The sequence below is a fragment of the Lepisma saccharinum genome, chromosome 7, assembly GCF_977018435.1.
Source record: "Lepisma saccharinum chromosome 7, izLepSacc3.1, whole genome shotgun sequence".
Lineage (NCBI taxonomy): Eukaryota > Metazoa > Arthropoda > Insecta > Zygentoma > Lepismatidae > Lepisma > Lepisma saccharinum.
Genome location: NC_139235.1, coordinates 92300402 through 92328290, shown reverse-complemented (window position 1 = coordinate 92328290; position 27889 = coordinate 92300402). Strand labels below are relative to the sequence as shown.

General features: G+C 37.5%; 1 protein-coding gene across 9 annotated transcripts in view; it reads right to left on the bottom strand.

Moving 5' to 3' along the window:
* LOC145990020 (chromatin remodeling protein domino-like) overlaps positions 1-27889 on the bottom strand; it is a 195899-nt gene that overhangs the window by 34090 nt on the left and 133920 nt on the right. For all 9 annotated transcript variants that reach the window (XM_083125625.1, XM_083125624.1, XM_083125623.1 and 6 more), the window contains 10 exons: positions 26041-26076; positions 21152-21320; positions 19745-19768; positions 17468-17712; positions 12216-12352; positions 10140-10239; positions 8032-8316; positions 5907-6200; positions 4967-5150; positions 1294-1580 (listed from right to left, as the gene is read on the bottom strand). In XM_083125625.1, the coding sequence (XP_082981751.1) occupies positions 1294-1580; positions 4967-5150; positions 5907-6200; positions 8032-8316; positions 10140-10239; positions 12216-12352; positions 17468-17712; positions 19745-19768; positions 21152-21320; positions 26041-26076 (1761 nt within the window). The remainder of the gene's footprint in view (positions 1-1293; positions 1581-4966; positions 5151-5906; positions 6201-8031; positions 8317-10139; positions 10240-12215; positions 12353-17467; positions 17713-19744; positions 19769-21151; positions 21321-26040; positions 26077-27889) is intronic.

Here is a 27889-nt window from a genome sequence, read left to right as displayed (position 1 = left end):
GTGTGGTTTCTCTGGAAACAAAATTCAATGGAATAAAAAGGTTGGATAAAGGTGAGTCTATTAAAAAGGTTGCTGCTGATTTTGGAGTCAGGGAAGTGACTGTTGGAGATTGGAGACCTAAGTGGAAGGACATTGAAAAGTGGGTGAGTCAAAGTGTGAGCAGGGGAAGTGGTTTAGCGTGGAAAACGATGAAGAAAGGTGAATATGATCAGTCCAAAGAACTATGAAAGACTTTTTGAAAAAGTAATCTTCCCATTTATGTTGTACTAGTAATAAATAATTACTATACAGTTTTAAGTGTTGTTTCGTCATTTAAGACCTATTAGCACATTTTCTCCATATTATCCGTGTTTTTCCGTATCCGAGGTAGTCTTGGTCCCAATTAGCTCGGATAATCGCAAGTCTACTGTATGTTGCGGAATATATTAATCTACGAAAAATTGTTGATTGTATAAGAATTTCAAACTCAAATTTACCTAATCAATTCAAGATATCTTGCAATAACCTTCCGTCTTTCAGATAGTTTATTCTGCAAAGGACACTAACAAAGCAAAAGGATTGAGAGAATTCTGATTTATTTTCAACGCAATTTCTTTTCTTTTTCTTTCTCGATAAAAATAAGAGCTAAACTGTGATAAACTTGTTTCAGGGCATTAATAAGTATGTATAAATTCAATGGGATTTGGATTAATAAAAGATGAAATTTTTCATGTCTACTGTGAAAAATTCATCTTGAATTCACGCATAATTCCCGGAGCCAATAATTCACGCATAATTCCTAGAATTCAAGGAATTCCCGGTGAATAGCCACCCTGTTAATCTAAATCTAACACATCTCATTGGCATGACATTTTGTAGTTACTGAGTAATAGTGTATATATTGCATACATTTTTTTAAAAAAAATTAAGAGAGCCAAATTTTGATTAAGCCAACTTCAAAATCCTCCCTGACAGGCATGTAAAATATATCATGTGAATGAGCTCAAGACCTTTCTAACGACATCTGAATAATTTGTACAGGTGCACTGATTGCTGAAATATTGTAATTTAAAATTAACAAGATGGTGATAGGAGTAAATTTGGGCGAAATTGCATATTTTGCACCCCTCCCCCACCAATTCTGGAATTACAAATTATATGGACCAACTTGCATAGGTTTCTACTGCAGGTGGTTCTTTCAGCATGCCAAATTTCAATGAATCAAAAAATGCAAGGTTGAGGACCTAGCTGATTCAACACGGAATAACGCCATGTCCTACATCTAGAAGAAACACAACAAATGCAGAGCAATACCTGAGCTCTCTGCTGTTGTTGAGCCTGGGACACTTGCACGGCTGCCACACCGCTGATGGTTGCCCCTCCAGCAGCTGCAACTCCGAGGGCAGTGCCTGTTGTCACAGCAACAGAGACTTTCTGACCAGCCCCTGCGACACCTGCTTGCGTGGCCTGCAGGCGTTTCAGCTGCTGTTCTCGAATGGTGAGCCTTTGCTGCTGCTGAAGAAGAGCTTGTTGCCTGTAGTACTGAATCTGGGCTGCGTTTAGGTTCTTGCCAGTCTGCGCCACTGTTCCCGTCACAACACCTAGAAACACAGAATTAAAGTGTAAGTACATACCACATGACATTACGGTTAGCAAAATAGCCTTGATTTAAGTACAATACACAAATTGAGCCCAGTTCAATTATTCAAATCGTAATGCACATAGCAAATTTTTAACATATAAACATACCGTTAGGTGCTCAATTACATGGACTTTCTTTAATGCACATAGCAAATTTTTAACATATAAACATACCGTTAGGTGCTGGATTACATGAAGTTTCTTACACACACACACACACACATTTCTCTTGAGTCCACTTGCTCAGGCAGGGTAATTGGGTCTGGACCTACTTTTCTTTTTATGGTGAAATCCGAACCACAATGTGATTTATTTGGGGGAACAAACACAGTCCCTCTGATAGCGCTACCACTACACCATCAGAAATACCATTACACACAGATATCGATACACATCAGAAGAATACACTTAAGTCAAATACAAGGTGTACAAAAAGTCACACAGCTGAGACATTGAACGTACAAAACTTTTGTACAAAAAGCAATACACACATGAAACTTACACTGGGTATTATGAGGGTAGTTTCAAAAGTAAGGTAAATGAAGCAATGATGGCAGCATCATAATCGAAATTGATGCACGGTCCATAAGTTTGATCCTTCAAATGAGCCCTTGCAGTGTTTCAGCCCAGTGCATTTTGAGGTTATTGTTTATAAAATGATTTCTCCTGGTCGGCAAAATGACCGTTCACTGCATGAATTACTTCATCGTTATCAGAAAATCGTTGTCCTCCGAGCCATCTTTGAGGTTAGGGAACAAATGGAAGTCAGAGGGAGCTAGATCAGGCTAATAGAGTGGATGATCCAACAATTCAAACTAAAGTTCATTGATTTTAGCCATAGAAACAATTCATGTGTGAAAAGGTGCATTGTCCTGATGGTTTTGTCCATCATTTTCGAAAATGCTTGCATGTTCACCTACTTCACGTGATCAAACAATAATCTCACAACTCTCTGCGCTGAAACTGCGCAAGGGTTCGTTTGAAGGATCAAACTTATCGACCGTGCATCAATTTCGGTTATGGTGCTGCCATTTCTGCTTCATTTACCTTATTTTTCAAAGTACCCTCGTAAACCTTGTGTATGTGGATATTTTTGAAACAAACAAACAAAATCATGCTCTACATGAATGTTCAGCGTGTGGAAAAAGTTTCTAACGTTACTAAGGTGTAACAAAGTTTTTGTACAAAATTAAAAGAAACATGGATAAAAGACAGCTGTGGACTTGCTTGTAATAATATTAAATGTGTAATGATGGTCTCTGTGGGTATTTATTGAACTGAGAAAAAGAACAATAAAACTTTACACATTTTATGTATTACAGACGATTTATGGGGTCAATTATGGCATATTCATAAAAAAATATATCTTTTTGAAATTATGAGGTGTATCGGTAACATTGGTTATGTCAGAGGGCAGTATCAGGTGTGCCTGACATCTGGATACGTTATGGAGGCACATAGTGGTTCGAATCCCACTTTAAACTGTACAGGGTGGCTCAATAAGTCACTTAACAGCCCCAGTACAAGGCCACTGCAGCGTGCAACATGGAAATGGTGATGACCAATCGTTATCAGGCCAAGGGGGAACCACATTGACGCCACCCACACGGTCGGCGGCCATCTTGATGTCCGCCATCTTGAATTCAACTTCAGAATTTTAAATGGGAAGGGGGTCGTGCGACATATCAAAATGGGCTAGAATTTCACGAGAAATGCAATGGTGAAGGTGTTTTCGACGTATCTTTAACCAGTAAAAAGTTATGACTGAATTCTTGTACCAATTTGCTCCTTTTCGAGGTGTTAGAAAAATGCCTTAAAATTTGTTTAGTGCTTCGGTAATGCATCGAGATCAAAGTGACGTCTATGGAGAGACGTTCGCATGCCATTGGACATTATTTTAATCGGATACATCCATGAAGAGCTGTGCATTATGAATGGTTGTCACGAACAATTTACAGTGTGACGCTTCCATTGAATTAAAAGTCCTTCACAGTGACAAGGCTAATGTTTATGTTCATAAGGAAGTTCATAAACAGAATATTCGATGATTTTTATCTGATAACCCATTTTCGACAGATCAAAGCTGAATGGTTAGTGTTGGTAAGTTAATGGTGTGGCGTGCTGTGTGGAACACGATTGGTTAGTCAATTTTCCATCAACGGAACCTTAAATGCTTAGGGCTACTTGGATTTGTTAAATAAACAGTTTTTTTCATCCTCTGCTTATGGAAGAAGGTACTTTTTACAGAGTTTTTTCAATAGGGAAGAACACCAGAACACTTATGAGAACGTTATGAACCAGTTTTTGACCAAAGTTAGTTATCAGATGACAAGGGTCACATATTCTGTTTATAAACTTCCTTATGAACATAAACATTAGCCTTGTCACTGTGAAGGACTTTTAATTCAATGGAAGCGTCACACTGTAAATTGTTCGTGACAACCATTCATAATGCACAGCTCTTCATGGATGTATCCGATTAAAATAATGTGCAATGGCATGCGAAAGTCTCTCCATAGACGTCACTTTGATCTCGATGCATTACCGAAGCGCTAAACAAATTTTAAGGCATTTTTCTAACACCTCGAAAAGGAGCAAATTGGTACAAGAATTCAGACATAACTTTTTACTGGTTAAAGATACGTCGAAAAAACCTTCACCGTTGCATTCCTCGTGAAATTCTAGCCCATTTTGATATGTCGCACGACCCCCTTCCCATTTAAAATTCTGAAGTTGAAGTCAAGATGGCGGACATCAAGATGGCCGCCGACCGTGTGGGTGGCATCAATGTGGTTCCCCCTTGGCCAGATAACGATTGGCCATCGCCAATTTCAAATTCCATGCCGCAGTGGCCTTGTACTGAGGGTGTTAAGTGACTTATTGAGCCACCCTGTAGATCGAGTCCCGATTAGCCTTATTGTGCATAAAGTGAACTTAAATACACCAACTCAATCAAACTGGATACGTTATTCAATCAATGCACAGATGAAATAAAACAGCTGAAATTTATTGTACAAAAAGATAAGTAAGTTAAGTTCGTTAGTTTTTTGTACGATAAAATGGCACATGGCTGTCAGATACCTCACCAACTGGTACATTGTGGCTCCAATAAGAAAACACAAGCCTGAATTTTGAATAATAATAATAATTTATTTTAAAAAATTTCGTAGTTGAATAATTCAACTCAAGCAGTTTGCATGCAATGTGGCAAATATGCACAAAATGATCTTGACAGAACAAATTGCACTTAAGAAAACCACTTGCACCATGCCGTCCTCTCCCTCAAATAACAAAAAAACTATAGTCAACTTCAGAGCCTTGCTTATCAGGTGGTGTTGATATTTACCTTTAGCTCCTGCAGTTGCAACTGTTGTCACACCAGTTTGCGCACCAGTGACCAAGCTAGCTGAGGCCAACCGCTGTGCAGCAGCCTGCACTTGCGCAAGATTTGCAACAGAGACGACAGCTGGTGTGCTTGTCGTACCTCCAGCCTGGGAAGCTCTCACTTGATTGGCAGCTGCGACCATTTCCTGTCATCAAAGTATGCAACTATTAGATTTATGAAGACATGAAAAGTGGCATGTCAGGAGAAAAGAATTGAAATCCATTTAAGATCCCTCCTCAATCTCTTTTTACCCTCATATATCACTTCTCTTTTCTAATTACCCAGTCAAGGTGTCTACAATTTAGTAAAAATAAAAATTTCGGTACAAAAACAGAGTAAATTGGATCAAAAGTGTTATATAAAAATGACATTTTGGTTTTAAAATTGTAAATATAATCCTAAATTTGATTTACAAACTGCACTTATTACACAAAATAAACATATCACTTCTAATAGCACCTTTATGTAGTTTCTATAGTATTAAGTTTATTCCTGTGTTCATTTTTGCTTCTCAAATATTTACAGTAGAATTAATCAATTTTCCGTGAATTGCATAACTCACAGGATAATTCAAACTTCAGAAAGTGTCGCGTCGGTAAATAAACTCTAAATTTTGTGTTTAAAAGTCTATTTCGCATTTTGCAGTTCATTCGCATCATTTCATGACAAAACAGAGTAGGAAAATGAACATAACACCATTCAGAAACATGAAAACTGCTATTTCACATTTTGTGTTTTCGTCAAACGCAAAATTTGCATGTCCCTAGAGATTGGGTCTATGTTGGATCAGAAGGTTGAGGGGGGGGTTGTAGTCTAAGGAAATGATAGATGATTTGACACTATTCAACTGAACTACATTCCATTCTGTAAACATACGACATTTCAAGAAAAAAATGTTTACCTGAACTGTAAGTGTGGTGACTGGTCTGGACGTCCTGAGTGCTGGAGTCAGTGTTGCCACTGATCCCGTCTGAATGACTGTCGTACCAGAGACAGAAACAACAGTTCCGAGTTGTGATGCGTTTGTCACCTGTGGTTGGCTGATTCCAACCACAACCGCTTGAGGAGAAGAACTGGCCACACTGACAGATGGAAGGGCAGCAACTTGTGATGTAGGCACGGCAATGGTCTTCGATACTCCAGCCTGTTGTTGCAATCTCTGAGCGGCAAGCTGTTCTGCTGTCAGCACCTGAGCCTGAGGGGAAACAACTCGGTATTTTAATGATGATCAGCATCATTATAATCACAATAAAAATTAGGCAAGGGTCAGCATAAGTCATTTACCGAAAATGTCTATATTTACATAGAAATATAAATTACCTGTTACAACAACTGCTCAAAATGGCAGCCAGTGTTATCAATGCATTTATTACACCTTTTTGATACGGATTTACAGATGGTATTACACAATTGTGTTGTGAATATTTGCTCAAAGATCTTATTCAATTTATAAATTCCTTGGTAAGAAGGAGGCTCGGTATCAAGAAATAGTTGTTCAAATGCTGCCAACACTTCATTAAAGACACGGTTATACTGCCACCATTTTTGTAGAACAAACACTCGCTCCTTTCTGTTCATCTTGATGCGACCGAATTTCAAAATTATTAGCCTGTACAATCACAACACATTTGCACACACACCACCAATGTTCCTAGGGACAACACCTGACACCTAACTCCGCAAGAAATATAATAAAACAGGTTATTGCTAGTGGAGAGGATCTTGAGGGTGCACTGAACTCCACCCATCATGCCATAGGGTGCAGCAGTACACAGACTTATGCAGACCTCTGTAATAAATCAGTTCCACCTTTCCATTCAAAAGTTAGAAACACTGCTTTCAGATCCCCAATTTTGAAAATTACTTGTTATTGAAACATATTTAGTACACCTTTATAGCAGGCATGTGCAACTTGCAACAGGATACAACCCAGAGACTAAACAACTGATACGGATGTGGGCCGTCTGTAACACTGTGTAACTTCTTCAATAGCATACATAATAAATAAATCGACTGAATTAGTTCACCAAACATTAACATGATAATCATGCACAGAAGAATGTAAAACAAATATTTATCAACTTAATGAGAAACTTCATTGAGTATATTCTAGAAAAGGTGGTCAATATTTGGTGCCACACTCAATATTCCAACATGGAACCCATTTTCAAGGTGGGCATCAGTGTCCTTGGAATTTCATGTGCAAAAACAGTTGCTCACATGGATACATGCTTCCGAACAATGCCATTTTCCTCTTGCAAAAACCCGGCATTAGGATATTGTTTACACAGAAAAGATTTTATGTAGAAATCTTTGATCACTTTAGAGTATAGCACACCATGCTATACTCTAAAACATATGATAAAATCAAAGTTGGACTGCAATGGGATCAGAAGACACAAAATAAAATGTATAACTATGTGACTGACAAAAGCCTCATTACAATGTACTAGGGTAACGAGTCAAAAATCCCTTAACACCCCTTATAAATTCATACTATGGGAATGAGAGACGCGGTAATAGAAAATTAAGGTACTCATGTTTTCCGCGAAGCTGTTTTACATTATTTTCTATTAATTTCGGTAGCCACTGCCACCATCCTCGTTGGAATTCGTTGTTGTTGCTTGGCGCCAACAGACACGTTCGCTGAACGGGAGACATTGCAACTACCGTCACCGGTGAACAAACAAAGAAGTGACGCGGTACGATCTCCGCTTCAAACGCTGTACCCTTTTGTGAATGAAGACAGTGGATCTTCGAAATTAATAGGATTTAACCATTAAATTGTGCAATGCGGAAGTGTGAATTTTTCTAAATTTCACGTACGTAATATCAAATCAGGCTAGAATTTCATGAGAAATGCAGTGGTGAACGTGATGCGCAGTCTTGGTTAACAGATTCCCGAGACAAGTGTAAGAGAATGCTGCAAAACAAAAAAGGTTGGCATGATGACAGTGGTGATGGAAAGAAGATGGAAGAGGTAAAGAACAGATTCCAACAGAGGTTAGTACCCCAAATGTACTTACAGCTTGCACACTTTTTTGCTTCTCCTTTGCAATCCTCTCTGCCCGCTTAGTTGCAACCTCTATGGGGGTGATTGGTGTCTCGTACGAAATCCCGGACTTAACGAACACAGCCATGTGAGTGGAGGTCTTCAATGATGGCTGCACAAGAACTGGCTTCACTGTTGGTGCTCGTTTATTCGACACTGCCTTAATAGTGTCAAATTTCTGCATGTAGAGATGGTTGTAGCTGCCGTTGTTATCTTGCATGAATAGCTGGGCTGTTCTCATTGGCCGATTTGATCTTTGCTGGAAGAAACAAATGTGCATACAGACATGATACTTTCTTGTACATGTATTTTGGGTGGATAAAAACCATGTTTTTTAAAATTTAAATCACAGTTTGCATTTTTTTAAAAAGAAAACATGCTTGGTTATATTAGGGTGGATCAAATGAAAGCGGAACAGGGGCCACAGAATGAAATCAACAAGGTTTATTTCAAACGTAATCTCCAAAATTACACAAGCACTTGTCCCACTGTTTCACCAAGCGGTGAATACCCTGCTCGTAGAACTTCTTTGGCTGAGATCGGAACCAGCTACGATCATTGCCCATGACTTCATTGTCCGAGTGGAAGCGCCGACCCTTCAATGCCTTTTTCAATGGACCTAAGATATGGAAGTCGCATGGTGATAGATCAGGGATATATGGTGGGTGTTCCAAAATTGACCACCCAAACATCGCCAACATGTTCTTTGTAACAGCTGACGTACGTGGCCATGCGATGTCATGCAGAAAACCACTCCAGAGGACAACAGGCTGGGCCGTTTGGCCTTGATTCCTGCCTGCTAATGGTGGAGAGTACTGCAGTAACAAGAAGCGTTGATCCTTTGACCAGGAACTCAAGGAGAAAGGGGTTCTTCATGATGGAAAAAACATGTTAGCATCACTTTGCCACTACTATGCACCATCTTGCACTTCTTCGGGGTTGGAGAGCTCTGTTCCGTTTATCCACCGTTACATTTTCATTTGATTCACCCTCGTATGTTTTTCAGCACGGTATGTATACATAGTTGTTTTTCGATGTTTATGGTGTTTTCTGATCATCTCTTTCTTTTCTGTAGTCTACACATAGTGTTACCGTGGAAACCAGAAGAACTTTCTATATAAAATGTTTACATCAAAACACAACAAAAATGTATTTTCTATTTACTAATCTGGTGTTTGTGTTTCGTTTGAAGAACAGCATGTATTTTGTTGTCTTACTTCTCATGAAATTTCCTATTTTGATATTTTAAAAACTGCTTGTGGCAGAAGATTGCCTCCGCAAAACTGTAAGAACACAAAACCTCAACATTTTTACATGTTTACACTGTCCCACTGAAATGTAGAAAATTATATTATACTCCCCTGAAAATGGTTATATACAAGTGCCATGAAAAGGACTAATAAAATACAGGGTAATTCAAAGAATGGTGCAACTTTACACAGTTATTACAACGTTACTATTTATGATAGAAAATCAGATCAGACATAGCATCAACATGAAGAAAACCTCTGGAAGTTTTATTCCCACTTAGCGGGCTTATTCTGCTTAGCGGATGCTCCACCAGGATCGCCAGTGTCGCAAAATGGCTAATGACCAGTAGAAGGTGTATTGTGTGTTGGAGATATCGAGAACTGATTCAATCACAATGGTGCAAAGACATTTCCGCATGCTTTTCGGTAGTAATGCGTATGTTTCAACCTTCCGAAAGATTTGCCAAAGTTACAACTGCGAATTGTTAGTGCCTTCGAAACAGCTGACAACGACTTGCTGTCTTGTCCATAGCAAGTACTTCATTATTGTTTGGACGCTTTCCGCGTTACACGTGGTTCCCATGTAGAATCTTTATAATATGAGTCATGTGAGTAATACTTCCAGAGTTTTTCTTTATACTGAGGCCTTGTCTGACTTTCTATCATAAATAGTAACGTCATAATAACTGTGTAAAGTTGCACCATTTATTTTGAATTATCCTGTATAATATGATTTATATTAGTTCAAATATTGCAATTCTGCGCATATGCACTATTATTAACTTTTCGGAAAAAGGTTTTCTCTACTACAAAAATTACGTAAATTTTGTACCTGAGGTAATTTGTAAGCTCCTTTCATCTTCTTTGCTTTCTTTGGATTTGTTTCACACAATATCTTCCCTTCTTCCCTTGGAACAATTATACTTTCATACCTGAAACGAAATGCAAAAAACCAAAAACATATTGTACTACAGTGAAGCTAAAACATTAGATGAAAAGGTAATAAAATGATAGAACTTCGGTACAGTTGAAGTAAAATAATTTATGGACTTAAATTTTTCCTTACACAAATATTATGTCTATCTACCTTGCAATGCCTATATTAGCAGATACTAATAAGTTACTGAATAAAGTGTCCCACCCACAATTGTAAAAATAAGAATAATATGTGCCAGATGTTGTACATAACAGACTCTACACAGGTCAAATTTACATCAGGTATCAACTGCTATCTACAAAACGACCTCAAGGATGCAACATTACTCAAGTGAGCTTCACAACACCATTTTTTGTAATTTTTAAAAATGGCACCTTATTCACACACTTGCACCAGTGAAATGCAGTGGTTTCTTGCCCTCTGGAAGCCTAAAACTTATAGAACTTCTCTGGCAAATGAAAATTCAATATCTCTATGCATGACTACCATGCCAGCAAATTGACAAATGGAGGGAGAAGTACGACAATGGCTCAGTTTGCAGGAAGATGAGAGGAGAGACCATCGCAATGGGTCATAAGTAGGGACATGCATATTTCGTTTTTGACGAAAAACGAAATGTCAAAAAACATATTGTAATATTAATTTTTCATGTTTTTGAAAGGTGTGAGGTGCACTTTGCTACCATGTTTTGACACGAAATGATGCAAAATGAGAAATAAGACTCTTAAACACGAAATTTAGTGTTTATTTCCCAACATGACATCTTCTGAGGTCTGAATTATCCTGCAAGTTATTCAATTCATGGTAAAATTGATTAATTCTGATGTAAATATTTCAGAAGCAAAAATGGGTTTCTTTATGCAGAAATAAACTTAATACTCTGACAACTACATAAATGTGCTATTAGAAGCGAAATACTAATTTTGTGTAATAAGTGTAGTTTTTAAATCAAATTTAGGATTATATTCACAATTTTAAAACCAAAATGTATTTTTATATACCGCTTTTCATCAGATTTTTCACCGCTATAACACAGACATTTTTATTTTATTTACTGCTTTTGAACCAGACTTTTGACTGTTTTTGTACCGAAATTTTGCTTTTTTTATTTAAGAAAATTATGTGCCTCTAGTCATAAGTGACTGTGCGTGCATCCCAAAGATTGTTCTTCCTGAGATATACGGGCACTAACTCAAGACTTGAAAATATCTGTGGATCAGCAATGGATATATACTAAAAAGCAGCAAACTTGTGCAAAACTCTACATAAAAAACAAAAACAAATTAAGGTTTTTGTTTGACTGTTCCTTGTAAAACAATGCAATATTTCCATGTTTATATTATTAAGTCAGGACACGTTTCAGTTTTCACAATTTATAATATTCAAAGTGAAGTAGCATCAGTAACAAATTTTATCAAAGAAAGGTGAACTTGTATTAAAGGCATCTGTGATTTGTGATTTGATTTGCTTTATTTTACTTTGCTTTTTGTGCCACATTTGGCTAATTTGCGAAGATGGGGATGATTGATGACATCATGAATGGACACTCACAAATATCGATGCCCAGGCCAGGATTCGAACCCATGACCCCTGGTATCGTAGCGCGATGTGCTAATCAGTCCCCCACAGGGGCCGGTTTAAGGCATCTGTATTTGCACAAACAAAGCAGATATGCCCCAGAGAGCAAACAGCCCATTGAGGACCTGGGCTGCAAAGCAACTTTTTGTAGAGTGATACACAGGCAGAGCATTGCGACCCATCGCAGAGGGTAACTGGTTTTGGAGACCAAAGTCCGCTACTATTGACTCAAAGTAGTTCCCCAACTGTCCTCACGATGCTGGGCCAACAGCAAAATTTTAGAGCCCCAACTACAAATGAAACCCAGGACTGTTTACACTATGGAGAGAGCATTAACCATTAGGATATGTGCGAACTCTGCTTCAGAATAACCTCATAAGAAACTTATCTTACCTCAGGCGACACTGCTTTGGAGAACGATAAAGACGGGATACCGAATTCACCATATCTGCAACAACATCCCAATTTGGCGTGTGTCCAGGAGATAACACCATCAGGTTGAGAGGAAGTTCCAATAGTACCTGAACTGTCTGAAAGGGTGGGCAAAAATTGTGAGCCAAAATTAAAGAATGCAAAACAACACACAAAAGAGAACTTAAGTGTAATTTACAGCCTGTATATGTATACGAATCATTCCCACCCTTCAATATTATTCTAGCTTACTCTTTATTGTCAAAACAAATTCTCCATCATATAACTCAGTTTACAGTTTATTTGCAGACTTGAATTATGAAAGTAATGGACTCTCATTTGCAAGAGGCAATTTGTTCAAGTATATTTTTACACTTGTTGTAGAAAATCAGTGTTTACACCCCAACCTCCAAAAAGTTACTGTTATTTAAAAAAATGTATCTCATGTAACTCACTGTAAGTAAACATTATAAATAACAAAATGAATCAACATGGCAAATATTATTGTTTTTAATTGCATTAAGGTTTAAATGTTTGTTAATGCATATAATTTGCATATTTCACCAACACATATTACTAGCATCTGCAGCCTATATGATTCACAGACAAATGAAGTCAAACTTTGCTATATTTTTTAAAGCATCACACATGTAACACATTTTTGTTAATGATCTCACGATAATCAAGTTTTGTTTTCTTTTGCTAGCAGATACCACAAAGTACTTCATAATTTCATGAAATTAATTCATTATGAAAATTTAAATCCAATCTCGTCTAGAACCTTACATTGTGTAAAATGTCCCACATGTAATGCTAGAATGAACTGTACATTAGGGTGTTTCATTTTTCCAAAGATGTGATTTTCATATGACTTTGCTTACTCCCCGAGTCTCAGTGATGTAAAAGATATATATGCCAAATTTCAAGAACATTGGATAATATTTAGGGGTTGCACACATTGATAACTTTTATCTCAAACTAGTAAAATTTCTAATATTGAAGTGCTTTGTACTAATGGGCTTCTCATGTATTTCTTTCATCTTTTGCAGGTAATTGAACTTTAAAATGGGAACCAAAGGAGGAATTTGGCTGCTAGAAAAGGTGCCTAGTGGTGAGTTTCTAGGAGCTCGGCTTCCTTCAAAGGTACAAGTACTTTTAGTTTTTATTTATCATCACAAGGAAATGAAAGAAACACTTTCGGATGCTGCTAAATCTACCAGTACTAAACTACAGGAAGTGTGGAGGAAAGCAAATATCCCTGTTAAGACAGAGGAGAATATCCATGCTGGTCTGTACAAAGAATACCAAAATCTGGGTAAAGAGAAATCGAGAAACACCGATAAGCAAATGTGAAACGGGAGATTTGGAAAGGTGATCTCGTCGAATTATTTGACATTTCCCGGCAAAATGTGATGGACATGACTAGCGTATCACAAGAAGATAAAGAATTTCTTAGGTCACAAAGAGAAGATCGCATGAGTTCGTCAGTGGAGTAGACAAGTGTGACGCTCCAGGAGACCTGAGAACTCAAACCAGTATTTTCCCTATTTTGCAGGAAGCCCCCCCACAGGTCACACTTGCAGCGCCTGAAAGCGCAGGTGGGAGGAAATTCGCCGGGAGGATCAACTACCCCAAATAAAATTTAAATTACCATAATTCCTTAACCATTTATGGTTTTTAATGTATTAACAATGAGTAACATACTGTACAAAGTTCAACCATTATATATAGAAATATATAAGATTCTTGTTTCTTTATAAATGTGTACTTGAACCAAATAATGAAAGCGTCACCTGTCAGTTAATATCCACCATGAGGTTCCACACGATTTTTGTGTAAATAATCCTGCGACACACGCTTCACACGAATGCATGTATTTTCATACAATGTTAATTTGGTAGATCTACCTATTTTGCGACGACATGAGCTCATGCAGAAATGTTTGGAAAACGACAGCTTACCTTCTGAAGCCGGGAAAAGATGCCATGCCACTGTCCCTCTGCGGACTGTTTGGGTACGATATTTTCATCATATCACTCACGCATCACCGTTCTCCAATACCTGCAGACATTTCTCGTCCATTACCGGTATGGAAACAAAACTCACTTCTTGTCCCGCAAATGTGTGACCACCGAAAATTCACGGAAATATATTATCTCCTCTCTTCACCACAATGCTCCTTTCGCTCCATTTTTTTCCAGTCTCCTCCCGCTTTTTCTTTCTTCCTCTTCTTTTACTCCTTCCCACCGTCTTTTTGTGTACAACACAATTAACCCGGATAATTTGTCAATTTATATATTATCACAATACTTGCAGATGTATGTGTCAAAGATATTTTTGCAATAAATGTTTGATCAAACTTTCTATCTTTTTGTATGCGATAGCATGGAGCATATCACGCTGTAAGTTTTATAGGTTATCACCATCACTGCAAACTGTCCTTGCGTGCAGCCGCCGTCACATCAAAATGTCCTTGTGCATAAGCGACAGCAAACTTTTTGGCGGTAAATTTTATGACAAAGCGATCTTCAACAAAATAGATCAAAATTTGTTACAAAGGTGCTTATAAAAGAATGACTTTGAGTTTAACTTCAATATAACATTCACGTAAAATGTGATTTAAGAATTTTACAATTTATAATGACTTTCAAATGGTGCCATCTCGTGTTATTTTCTGGAATTGACGTGATTATAAGTATACTTTACAGCAGTTACGCTCCATCTATCGTGAATTCTCTGAAATTCGTATTGTACAGGTTTATGGATGTGCGTTGAATATCTAAATGTTCTCAACATTCATTACATTGTTTTAACCTTATGATGCCACATGACGATAACCGTCATACAAGGTTTTCGCCTCGAAAATAAGAACTAAGTGTACAAAAGAAGACAAAAATGATTCATATAAGAATAAACATTACAAAGCTATTGCTGAAATCAAATAAGACAGTTATACTGGAATACTCATCTCCATCATCATCAGCTCCTAGTGACGAAGAGACCGAGTTTTCGCCTCCAGCAACGAGACAATTACGTTCAAGTCCTAGATTAAAACCTCTTGATCAGACACTCACGTCTACTTGGGATCGAGGACAGCTCTCTATTCGACAAGCAAGCACTTCATTTATAGCAACTGCAAAGAGCCTTGGCCACGATGTTTCAAAAATTGCCGTATCTCCAGCTACCGTTTACCGAGCTCGGGCGATCAATAGAAGTAAAATGGCAAAGAAAATCGAAGAGTCACTCTTTGAAAATCCTCCTCATTTGGTCTTGCATTGGGATAGTAAACTGTTGCCCTTAGTTGCCCGTGGGAGTGTCAAAACTTTGGAAGATAGAGTTGCAGTTCTAGTGACTGGCAAAGATTTTGAGCATTTTCTTGGCGTTCCTGTTGCCCTGAAAAGCACTGGTGAGCAGATGGCTGAAGTAGTTATTCGGGAAGGGGACCGATTTGGGATACGTGACAATATCATCAGTATGTGTTTTGATACGACAGCATCTAATACAGGACTGATCCAAGGGGCATGTACCAGAATTGAAAGGGAATTTGGACGAACATTGTTGTGGTTCGCTTGCCGTCATCACACCCATGAACTAATATTGAAAGGAGTGTTTGAGGAGTGTTGTGGCGTACCATCAAGTGGTCCTGACATCCAGATTTTTCGGAAGTTCCAAAGTCTGTGGGCTTCACTTGATAAGAAGTCATATACGACAATGCTGGATGAAGAAAGTCCCGTTCAAGGCTTTCTAGAAGAACAACGAGTGAAAATGGTCAACTACATCCAAAATGTCCTAAAAGACGGAAGTCATCCAAGAGAAGACTACAAAGAGTTATTACAACTCTCACTCCTGTACCTAGGAGGTTGGTCTCAAAACGACTTCAGTTTCAGGATCCCAGGGGCTCTGCATCAAGCAAGGTGGATGGCAAAGGCAATATATGCACTTAAAATTGTCCTCTTCACTAAACAGTTGAATATTCCACAACTAGAATTGAAAGGAATGAAACGGGTTGCACATTTTGTCAGCCTCATATATGTTCACTTTTGGCACGAGGGAATTGTAAGTCGATGGGCTCCAAAGAATGATTTGGATATGCTACAGCTTCTGAGCACTTACCCAGATGCAGACGTCAAAAAAAGTGCTCTCACAGTTGCTAAGAGACACCTTTGGTATCTGTCAGAAACAAACGTAGGATTGGCTTTTTTGGATGAACGTATTACTCAGGCTGATAAGGAAAATATGACTAAAAATTTAGAAACCAAACCTGCAAAGAAGAAGGAAATGAAACGATTAGAGGGTAAAAACCTAGTTTTTGAAGGAAAGGATCTGAACCATTTTGTTACTAATAAAACAAAGAGGTTCTTTGAATTGTTTGGGATCCACGACGTGACAGAATACTGCAGTGATTCTCTAAGAAGCCATGTGAACGCTCTTAAGGTGGTCAATGATACCGCAGAAAGAGGAATTGCTCTGATAAAAAAGTTTAACGAATCGGTCAGGGACGAACAAGAAAAACAATTCTTGTTGAGGGTAGTCGAGCATCACAGAAAAGTCGTCACCAAGCGAACAAAAGAAGGGATTGCATCGTTCAAAGTTGATTAATATAACACATGTTTTGCCTATCATACTACCTATTAATCTTAGTGTCTAGTTTTAATATTATTTTAAGTTTGTGATTTCTAGTTTTCCCAATAAAAGTAATTAACATTGAAAAATCGTATTTTTTGCCTACTTTTACAAAACTGATCAAAGAGTGCAACCTTTAAATATTATCCAATCTTCTTGAAATTTGGCATATATATCCTTTATATCACTGAGACTCGGGGCGTAAGCAAAGTCTGCAAAAATTTTATATTTTATTTTTACCCTTACAAAATGAAACACCCTACTGTACATGCATCGCTAACCTTTGCATTTTTGTAGTTTCAGTATTTAGATGTGTAGGTGGTCACCCAAGCTAGGGATTTGAGGTTGACATGGGCACTGTAGTATATGACTACTTACATATGTATAGAGAACTGGAAGAGTATTTTTATTTCTTTTTCCCGGTTTCCAGGTTCTACACTTTCTGCTTTATAGCATGTTTTTTTAGAAACTTGTTAAATGTGTCTGTATGCATTACAATCTCTTACAGAAAACATACATTATTATAAGTTCTTGCAAAACAAGCAATAGCAATTTTTAAAAACCAGTAAACTTGGCAATTTTTTTGGAATTAAAAAAAAAAAAAACAGTACCTGAAGCAAAATCCAATCTTCGTGTATCAACCATTCTGGAACATTTTTCTGGTCAGGCAATGGTTTGATAACGGTGAGTGGCTTGATAGTACCTGGCATGGATAATATTGGTCTGGAGATTCCTCTGTACTTCTGCAACCTTGCGTCTCTACGCATCTTCAGGAGAGCTGGAGATGGACGGTCGAAGAGAGATCTTGGAGCATTAACGGTGGTGTCATCCTTCTTCACCATCTTTGTACGCCGTCCTGAACAGAAGGGGAAAACATCCGAGAGTTATTAACGGATCTAACATTATAAATGTTTAACTAGTAAGGTTCATTACAATTGTATTTCAATATACCTGCTGTGTTTTATTTATACTTATGGTACAAACAAATGATCTTCCATTGATTCACTCGCCAATGGAGAAGGGGGGAGGGAGGAAGGGAGGGAGGGAGAGAGAGAGAGAACTTCAGAAGTAATGCACAAAATGTAAGAGTGAAAAGTATGTACTAGGAGAAGCAAAAATAGTTGCAGTCAACATGGGTCTGCCTGCAAATAACCAGTCTTGCAAGAAAATGGAGCACGTGTGAGTGTATTGTTACAATCTGGCACTGATGTGATTTGGAGATATCCAAGCTCTTGTTGCACGGAGATAATTTATCCCAGTTTAAGCAGCACATGAATAATGTTTGGTACAGTTGAAATAATAGGTATCACAAGTATAAATAAAACACACAGTATACATTAGGGATGTAACGAAGCTGAAAATTTACCGATGCCGATGTACTCACCAATAATTTTTGGAACCGATACCGATATTTAACTGATTCTGATACATAATATTATTAAACAGAAATGGGATGTTATTTTCTGCATGACAGAAATAAATTTGGTATGTACATTTCTATTGTATATCCTATGTATATACATATATATTCTCAAGAGATGTGAATGTACATTTGCATCTACAAAAGGTTATGTGAACCTAGAGATTTAACATTAGTACACAAGCAGTTCTTTGAAATGCAAAATGAATTCCTGTTCTGCCAGATGCAAAATGAATTCCTGTTCTGCCAGATAACTTCAGAAATACGAGATTTGGGAGCACTTCAGGAAGTAACCTACTTCTTCTCTTATCGCAAATCTGTTCAGCAGCACTGAACACTCAATCATGAATACTGATGCAGCAGGTATGCTCAAGTATTTTCTCAGCACTTGCTTCAGGTTTGAATACTCATTTTTGGATTTCCAATACAACAGCAGATCCTGGTTCAGCAATGTACTGTTTTATTTCCGATTTATAGTTATGTTGATCCTCTGAACGAGAATTTGCAATAATTTTATTACGAAAACTCTACACTAATGACGAATCATAACCAAATTTTCAATAAATCTTACAAAACTAGAGTATAAAAACTTATTAGAAGGTAAAACTCTAGCATAATCTGTACCGGTTAAAATATCGGATTTTTGCCGATTCCGATATGTCAATTTCTGCCGATTTTCATACATCTGTAATCGGCTTCAGCACATCCCTAGTATACATGATCATTAATACCATTCTAATAAAAATGATGACAGAAGACATTAACTTTTCATTAGTAAGGTTCAGCTGGACCTTGGGCAAGTTTCAACAATCCCCTTTTTCAAAACAGATTTTTAACTTCAAAGAAACATACGGATATGTTAAATTCTGAAAACAATTGGATCCATTTTGAATTTCTACTGAAGCTTTCAGCAAAATATATTTATTGTTGTCTACATAATTATAATTATTACAAATATCTCTAGAGTGCTCTACAAAGAATTCCAAACAATTATTATTATTTCTTTAGAATTTAAATAAGAAGAGGGATTTTTCAAAATTAGAGATGTTTTGAAAAAAAAAACAACTTATTGTTGAGACATATCCAGGGTTCAGTCAAACCAATAATTATTTTTATCATATAAGAATAACTATTTCCCAATTCCGACAAAGATGAATGATCCCAAATAACCAGGAAGTTAATGTATTTGGATTCATGTTCTAGAGAATAACAGAATAATTGTGTAACATACATGAATTTTCTTGCAAAAAAGAAAAAAAAAAAACTGTGTACGCTGTTTGCTACACTTACTAGACCTGAAGCATGCCATATGGATAGTATGTGATGATTTTATATTTTGCTTATCTAATAAGTATGATTAAAATTCATGCATTGTATGCTGTTGAATGAAACTGCTGAACTAGTACACATATTGAAGTAGAAAGCGTGCACATTAGACATTATATTAGAACAATAAAAAAATACCTACCTATGTGGTAACTATTTCCTGAAACTGAAATAAAAATAAAGCTTTAGTATTACAATTCAAAAAAACATTTCATGTTTAATGTTGTAATGAAAACCATTGTATAAAGAATCTGTAGCATTAAAGTAACTAAATAACAGAAGACAGATGAACATTTTCTGCTGTATTAGTTTCAACATTTCTCCTGTTTCCATATGATGTTAATGTTACAAATGTCACATTTAGTGTCATACTAATTCGCCGCCCCACCCCACCCCTTTCACACACTTGTGGATTTCGTCCTGAAAATGATCTCTTGGATTTCAACTTCCAATTTTTAGCAACAGCACAATTGTACGAAATGTTAAAATTACATTTGTGCATTAAACCCCATCTGTTAAAATCAAGCTTAATATTTTGCATACATACAATGATATCCATAAATTAATGTTTTGCCATATACAATATGTTACGGATGGACCGATATGAAATTTTGGCTGATAAAGTACCGATATTCTACCGATCCGATATAAAATTAGAAATGGTACTTCAAGAACCTGAAATGTTCATCGATCTCCTTAATAAATGCATTTCGAGGTGACTGAAGTGCAAAAGAAGTTGAACATTTACACATTTATTTTTTTATAATGTAGGCCATGAAGATTATCCATAAAAATTACAAGAAAATGGCAGAATTTTGCACTACATTATAAGATATTTATCGATATGTCAGATCAGTAAAATAATGGGTAATTTTACCAATAAACGGACACACCAATATGCCTATATCGGCCGATACCGATAGAGTACTGATTAATCAGTCCTATCCCTACACTATATATATATAAACTGTTGTGATGATTTTGTTTGATGATTATTGTCATTCTGAAGGTAAAACGACTATCTTACACTGCCCCTGTCAACTATAAATAGAACAACAGCACAGTACAACAAAATTACTTGTTAATTTCAAGCGATTATCTAAAACAGTCTTCCAGCTAAAGACAGCAACACTAGCAGGGTAGGATGTTATATAAGGACAAGTTTCTATTGTTTCATGAAAACCAATTCTTTTTTAACAATTTTAAAATATATCAAATTTTGAATTATTGCAATATTATAGTTGTGGCCTCATAGTGTTATCAATTTGTAGCAAATATACGTGTGAGTGAACCAAATATCAGATTGCTATCATATGAAGAACATAGAGTACAAAATTTTTGCCCTCCCCTTGTAATAATAATTCTTGATTATTATTTCTAATACTCAATTTTATATCAATGGCCCCTTCCCAAACAAATGCACAGAAATTTCTGGCAATATCCATGTATCTATCTTTGGAAAGATTTCAACATATCAACTGGATCGCTACAATATACTGTAGGAATGGAGAAATGGCACAACGTACAAGAACCCTGAGATGAACCTTACCTTCTTTCTCTGGTGGGGTAGCCTCTACCTTGATTCGCTTGTGTTCCTTCTTTATGTAAATCTGAGGTAGTTGGGACTCAGACATAATTGTCTGTTCATAGAGGAAACCCACCGAGTAGTCTATGTAAATATCATTATCATCCTGAGGCGGTGTTGGCGGACACCACATCTACAATGAAATTTAACACACCTTAAAATACTTTGGTAGAAATGTGACCCAAAGAAATAAGTTATAACAGTTATACAGCCAATGATAACAATATACAGGGTGAATCAAAAGTCAGGAACTATAGGACTAATGGATCAATTGTACATCAGTGGATGGATGACCAGTTTCTGTTGAGGTGGATAGGTTGGCAAGGCCCCTTTGAGTAAACCACGAGGTCCCCTGACCTCACACCAATGGATTACTACCTGTGGGGTCAGCTGAAGGCAACGGTTTATTCCACCCAGATTTCTGACTTACACCATCTGCGATGGATAATGGAATGTACCGCCTGCCACAATCCTCAGTGTCCTAAAGAACTGGGTATGTCGTCTGAACATGAACCTTGCTGAAGAAGGTCAACATATTGAGCATATCAGTTTGACAATATAAGCTGAAGTGAATAACACTATGGTTCCTGACTTTTGACTTACCCTGTAATTTTATCTGTCAAGCAAGTCGTAAAATATGCACATAAGATAGATGCAGGCAGGAGTAAATCAAGTCACAAAAGGTTTCACAAATCACAATAAAATGGTGCATGTTTTCAGAGAAACACAAGTATTTCCACGTTGCAAATACAGTGATTAAGATTCTTCAGGGGTCTGAGGCCTATGTGCAAAGTGTGAAACTTAAAAAATAAATTTCCAGATTCTGTGATATTGTATCCATAATACTAAAAGTCTTAGTATTGCCTAACAAATTCAGTAGGTTAACAAATTATCACCTTAAACACAAAAACACACACACCACAAAGAAAGGAAAGTATCCATGTCAGATAATACAAATGGAAGGAAACAGCACTTGCCACAGAAAATGTATGTGTATTTAAAATCATATCACAAACAAGGTTAAAATATATTCTCATACAATTATATAATTATGGCATCTGACTACCATGCGAGACACTTGGGATTTTTGCCACCTGTTCAAGCAGCTTCGGCACCCACCCAGCATGGTATAAAGTGGGTACCTGGAGGAAACTCTGGAGGGGGGAGGGGGGATAAAGACAGTCAGGGGCATGGCGCTGATCCCATCAGCTCCACCTTCGGCCGTGATCAACAAAGTGCGGGATGCTAACTTTACACCCCCATATGAATTCATGGCATGGTGGAAAACACAGGGGAGAACTTTACTCTTTACTTTTCAAGAAAAAAAATTGTTGCTTATCAATTTCGGCAACTGATCATTTTTGCCCAGTCATTTCTTTTTTTAATTTCAGGCTGATTCACTAGATGTCACTTGAATATATGTTGATATTCTTTTGTTATCATATTGTAATATTCTTTAAAACTGGTTGCCACAATTGATGGCTCTGTGTTCAATGTCAGTCTGTTGCAAAGGATTCCACATGTTTCTGTTATAACACATTGGTTTATTTTGTTCTTATACTTTGTTATGCTCCAAGTATGCTCACCCAGCCTCAAATCAATGGGTACCTGGGAGCAACCCTGGCGAGTAAAGGCAGCCAGAGCATGGCACTGATCACATCACCTCCAAAATGGCCGAGACTGAGAATGTGTGGTGCCCTACGCCCAAATCCCCTAACTGTGTCTTCGTGGGACAGTGCTGTATGCATGGGGAACTTCACCTTTTACTTTTGTTATGCTTGAACTGTTATTTATTAGATGCCAATCACCAGACTTTTGTGATTAGTGAGTCACTGAGATTGATAGGCAAATAAAGGATTTTTTTGTTGCAAAAGTCACACAGAATTACTATATATCTGTGTAAGAATAAAAATCAACTATTTCCCATGAATTTAAATCTCTTTTCATGCTGTTAAGCAGGGTGTCTTACAGTTAGGAATGTTATAAAGTTAAGAAAAAGTAAAGAAATCAAGATAGGTTACAAAGTCAAGAAAAAGCCACAAAAATGCACTTTTGGTCAGAAACTCTTGCTATCATAATGATTGGTTTAGTTTCATTTTACTTCGCTTTTCCACTCCTTTTGGCTAATCATCAAGATGAGGATGAATGAAGGGACAATCACAAACAACACAAGCCCCACAGAGTGGCTGAGAGTCCAGACACCAGTGTCTTGCAAATCTGCCAAATGCAGTTCAGTATGTCTATGTTGAAGGGAGCTTCACATTTGTGTGTCTTTGGAAAGGGTCAGCCCTAACACAGCCCTATCACAATGATGACCATACCTCTTATTCGTAGTTTATGATGATCATTTGAGCAGCGGACTGAGTGATAGCTGCTTTGCTTTATTACTTTTCATGTATACACCTATTCTATCATATGCAGGCTTTCACTGACAGTCGTTATGAATATTTCGAAATCTAAAATCGTATTGAGTTGTGGTTAAGATTTGCTCAACTTTGTTCCTTAAGAATTGCATTCTTGTATGTGTGGAGTTTTGTAAAAATATTGAATAAAGTAATGTTGCCTTTCCCGATCCAGGATGAAGGCGCAGCATTAATTTTTATATGCAATAATAAGTAAAGCAAGTCTAATTCTCTCGTTAAAGTACAGCTTCAGTTTTCATCTTAACCAGCATCTTTGTAGGGTTTTTTCATTAAACAAAAAATATTTATTTTCTTAATTGCTAATTTCCAACCTTACCTAAGTCGAGGTTGATTAAATAAAAGTAAAGAAAAATTAAAAGGTCAAGGAAAAGTCACAAAAAAGTCAAGAATTTTGAATTTGTTATTTTGGTAGACACCCTGTTAAGGCATTGGGGAAGTTTTGTGAATCTAATTTCTAAATTCACAGGTTGTTCATTGTGAATGTAAATGTTCTATCTCCAAATTTAAACAAATCAAGATATTTTGGTAGTTGTCTATTTAGGATGCAATTTCTTCATCTCTGCTATTGTCCGATGTCTACACACAACCAATATTGATATACGTATTAAGTGTGTTTTCGGTTCATCTACAAAATTTAGAAGCAGCCACAAGAATTCAAACTCCAATAGTCCATGAAACCTTAAGACAATTTCCCTCAACCAACCACAAGTGCAAGCTTTGATTGAATTTACAGTGTAACCTCAATTTTATGTTTTTCAGGGAACCAAGCTAGAAAAAAAACCCAAAATGCAGGAAAATCGAGGAAATTTTATAACATTTTGCTATGTTGGGACCATCAACATTGAATGTATATAATGTAGGAAAATGTAAAATTGAGGAACATAAAATCAGGGTTCCATATTTATTGTACTTTGCTACGGAATGACAAATTTATAATGAAATTGTTTCATCTGCATTACAGAACAACTACACCCTCAAATCAAAGTTAATGTTACGTGCAATAGTTCTATCTGAAATTTCATTAATTAATTACAGCACAAATAATTAACCAAGCAACTACTACTTTTTAGAGAATCTTCAGTTTGTCTATGATCAATGATACACACTTTTAGTGCAATTGTGACAAAGGCACAATAAATACACTAGGTGGAAGAAAGTCATTTGACACCCCAGTTTCAACTCTGAAACGAACTCCTCATGGAAAAGAGAGTACAGACGGGTATATATACGGCAGCAGGAGGCTTCTCAGATCATTCGCTGATAAAATGATGGACAGGAAAGAGCTCAACATGTTTGAAAGAGGGATCACAGTAGGCTGCTCCACAGGAGGAATGAGTATACGTAGCATAGCTGATGCCCGACAGGTCCCTAAATCAACTGTAGCCTTTGTCATCAAGAAGTGGAAGGAAAGGGGACACAGCAGCAATGCACCACGAAGTGGAAGACCCACGAAATTGGACGACCGGGACAGGACAGTGCTGAAGAGGGAGATTCAGAAAAACAGGAGCCGTCCGATGCATTCGATTGCAACCAAGACACTTCGCAAGGAAGGCCATGCGCTCGGTTATCATGGTTGAGCTGCTGCCCACAAACCCCTAATAACAGAAAACAATAAACGGCAGAGACTGCGCTGGTGTAAAGAGCAGAGAAACTTGACGGTGGAGCAATGGCAGAAGGTCCTATGGAGCGATGAATCACGCTTCACACTGTTTCTATCAGATGGGAGTGTGTGGGTATGGTGATTACCCGGAGAACATGTTACCCGAGTGTGTAGTGCCCACAGTGAAATATGATGGTGGCGGCATCGTGTTCTGGGGTAGTTTCCAGCTGGCATGGCTTGGGTCCACTGGTACCGGTGTATGGCCACATGACGTCTGCGTCCTACCGAGATATTCTCGACAACCCCATGCTCCCCACGTTGTGGCGTTTCTATGGAAACAAAGAATGTGTGTTCCAGGACGATAATGCGACTTGTCATGTTTTCAGGTCTACCATTGAGTGGTATGCAGAAAATTATGTCACCCAACTGGATTGGCCTGCTCAGAGCCCTGACCTCAACCCTATCGAACATCTATGGCACGAACTGGAGCGCTGATAGAGATCGCCTCTCCCTTCTACACTTTCCAGGGTTGGTGACTGTGCTGCAGGAAGAATGGCGGAATATCCCACTCGGTGTACTACACAACCTTGTGGCCAGTTTACCACGACGAGTGGCTGCTGTTATCGCTGCCAAAGGTGGACCAACATCTCATTGATTGCAAGAAAACTGATGGTATCCACTGACATGTGGTGTCCAATGACTTTCTTCCACATAGTGTATATGTCAAACTTTAAAGGTCTCTTCTGAAAAAAATGAAAAATTCGACTTTGAACATTTACATTCTGTAAATGCACCAGATGTTTGAAGAAAACACAAAGTAAGTTACTTACTGGCATTTGTTCCTTGAATTTATCCGATACCCAAACCTGAAATAGAGGGAAAAAAATAAACTATAGTACAAATAAAAACAATGAGCAGGATACAGCAACTTCCAACCATGTTTTACTCTTTCTTGTTTGCTACAGATAATTCACAGGCTTTCACATAAATAATGCTTCTGTTCTGATAAAAGACATTACAGCCACTGTCCTATAACATGGCTCCAATGAAAAATACCATAATCTGCATGGTCATAGTTCAGGATCCCAAAAAGTCTGTACAGGGATAGGTTCCTGCCTCGGCCCTCATTTTCTTGAAGACCCAAACAGTCACGAAATTCAAAATGGTCACAAGTGGTTAATTCTTGATGTTTCTTGCACCATGAGTGTCCGAAATTTCTTGGAATTTGCAGTTTTTATTCCAGAAATATAAAAAACAATCATGTGAAAGAGGGGTGGCAGAATATGGTGTAGAAATCGTGATTTTCACAGAGAATGATTATTTTTTCCCATCCTGAACATTAGGATTTCCAACCAACATGCCTCTACTATTAACCTAGCATTGAATCTTGTGAAGTTCACAGGACAATAGCAGGCCTGCAACTCCTGGAGCAGGCCAACACAACTGGTGGGTGTAATGTGTGTAATTAAATATTAACACGGGACCAATTACAGCAAGAGGTACAACCAAGGACTACAAGGAGGAGGCTTGTTGTGGCTGAGCTGAAGGACTAGGGGAACACCTGGGAAGATTAAGAAGATGGTACACTGAAAGATATCCTTTGTTGTGGCCTTATCCCCTTGACTCCCTCCCAGGATTAGCCCTTTCCAGACGGGACTTAGAATATCAAGTTTTTCCCAGGAGTTTTCTTTCTGCGGTTTTTAAAAAAATCATGGAAAATATGTTAAGTGTGTTAACATATTTTTCTGAAATCTACAACACTTCTCTTTCCACAGATATGTGTCACATTTTATGTAAATTTTCTCACATTTATGAATTTTTCTGTAACAATTTTCTGAAAGTATATATATACCGGGTGGTCCAAAAGTCCCGGAACGGTCACATATCGTGAGAAATACACATCAAATCGGAAAACGAAAAAATACATGTTTAATAAGTGAAAGAAAGCTATTCAATGATATCACACTTGATTCCCCACCACTGTCCACTGGGGGTGGGGTGGTGGGCAACTGTGAAATTTTAAATGGAAACCCCCATTCTGTATTGTAGCGTCGGAAAGAGGACTTTATTCCGAGTCCGAGCTATCAACCATCCTCCTAGCTCAATGACGAATGGAGATATGGCAATTTTAAATTTTCACAAATATATTATATGATCAGAAGAAAGTTAAGTTTATTGTCCAGTACTAATGTTATTCATTTATTAAAAGATAATATATGGAACAAACACCAGAATAGAATACAGAATACAGTTTACTACAATGTAAATCACTCAAAAGAGTTTTGTTTTATTAATGCGAGACGTATGATTGATGATTAGAGCACAAAATGTTTAATATCAGGAACTATGTAACGGTAACTTATTCATCCTCAGGAGAGTGTGTGTCGATCAGTGTCATCCGTTTGGCATGAGAGTAATTAATTCGACTCAATACTTCTTTTGCCTACTTCCTAATATTTTTTTTCATTTATCCCTAAAATATTTCATGGCACCTGTAGGCCGATCTTGGGGAATCCCTGTTGGAAATCACTGCACCACAGTGTAAATACAAGAGCAAACTTAATTAGACATGAGTACAACAAAAATTCAGCAATGAAGAAAACATGACATCTAGTGGTTGAAATATGAAAGAGGTGGTTACAACACATGTGCACAAGAGAGACAGATTATAGCTCACCG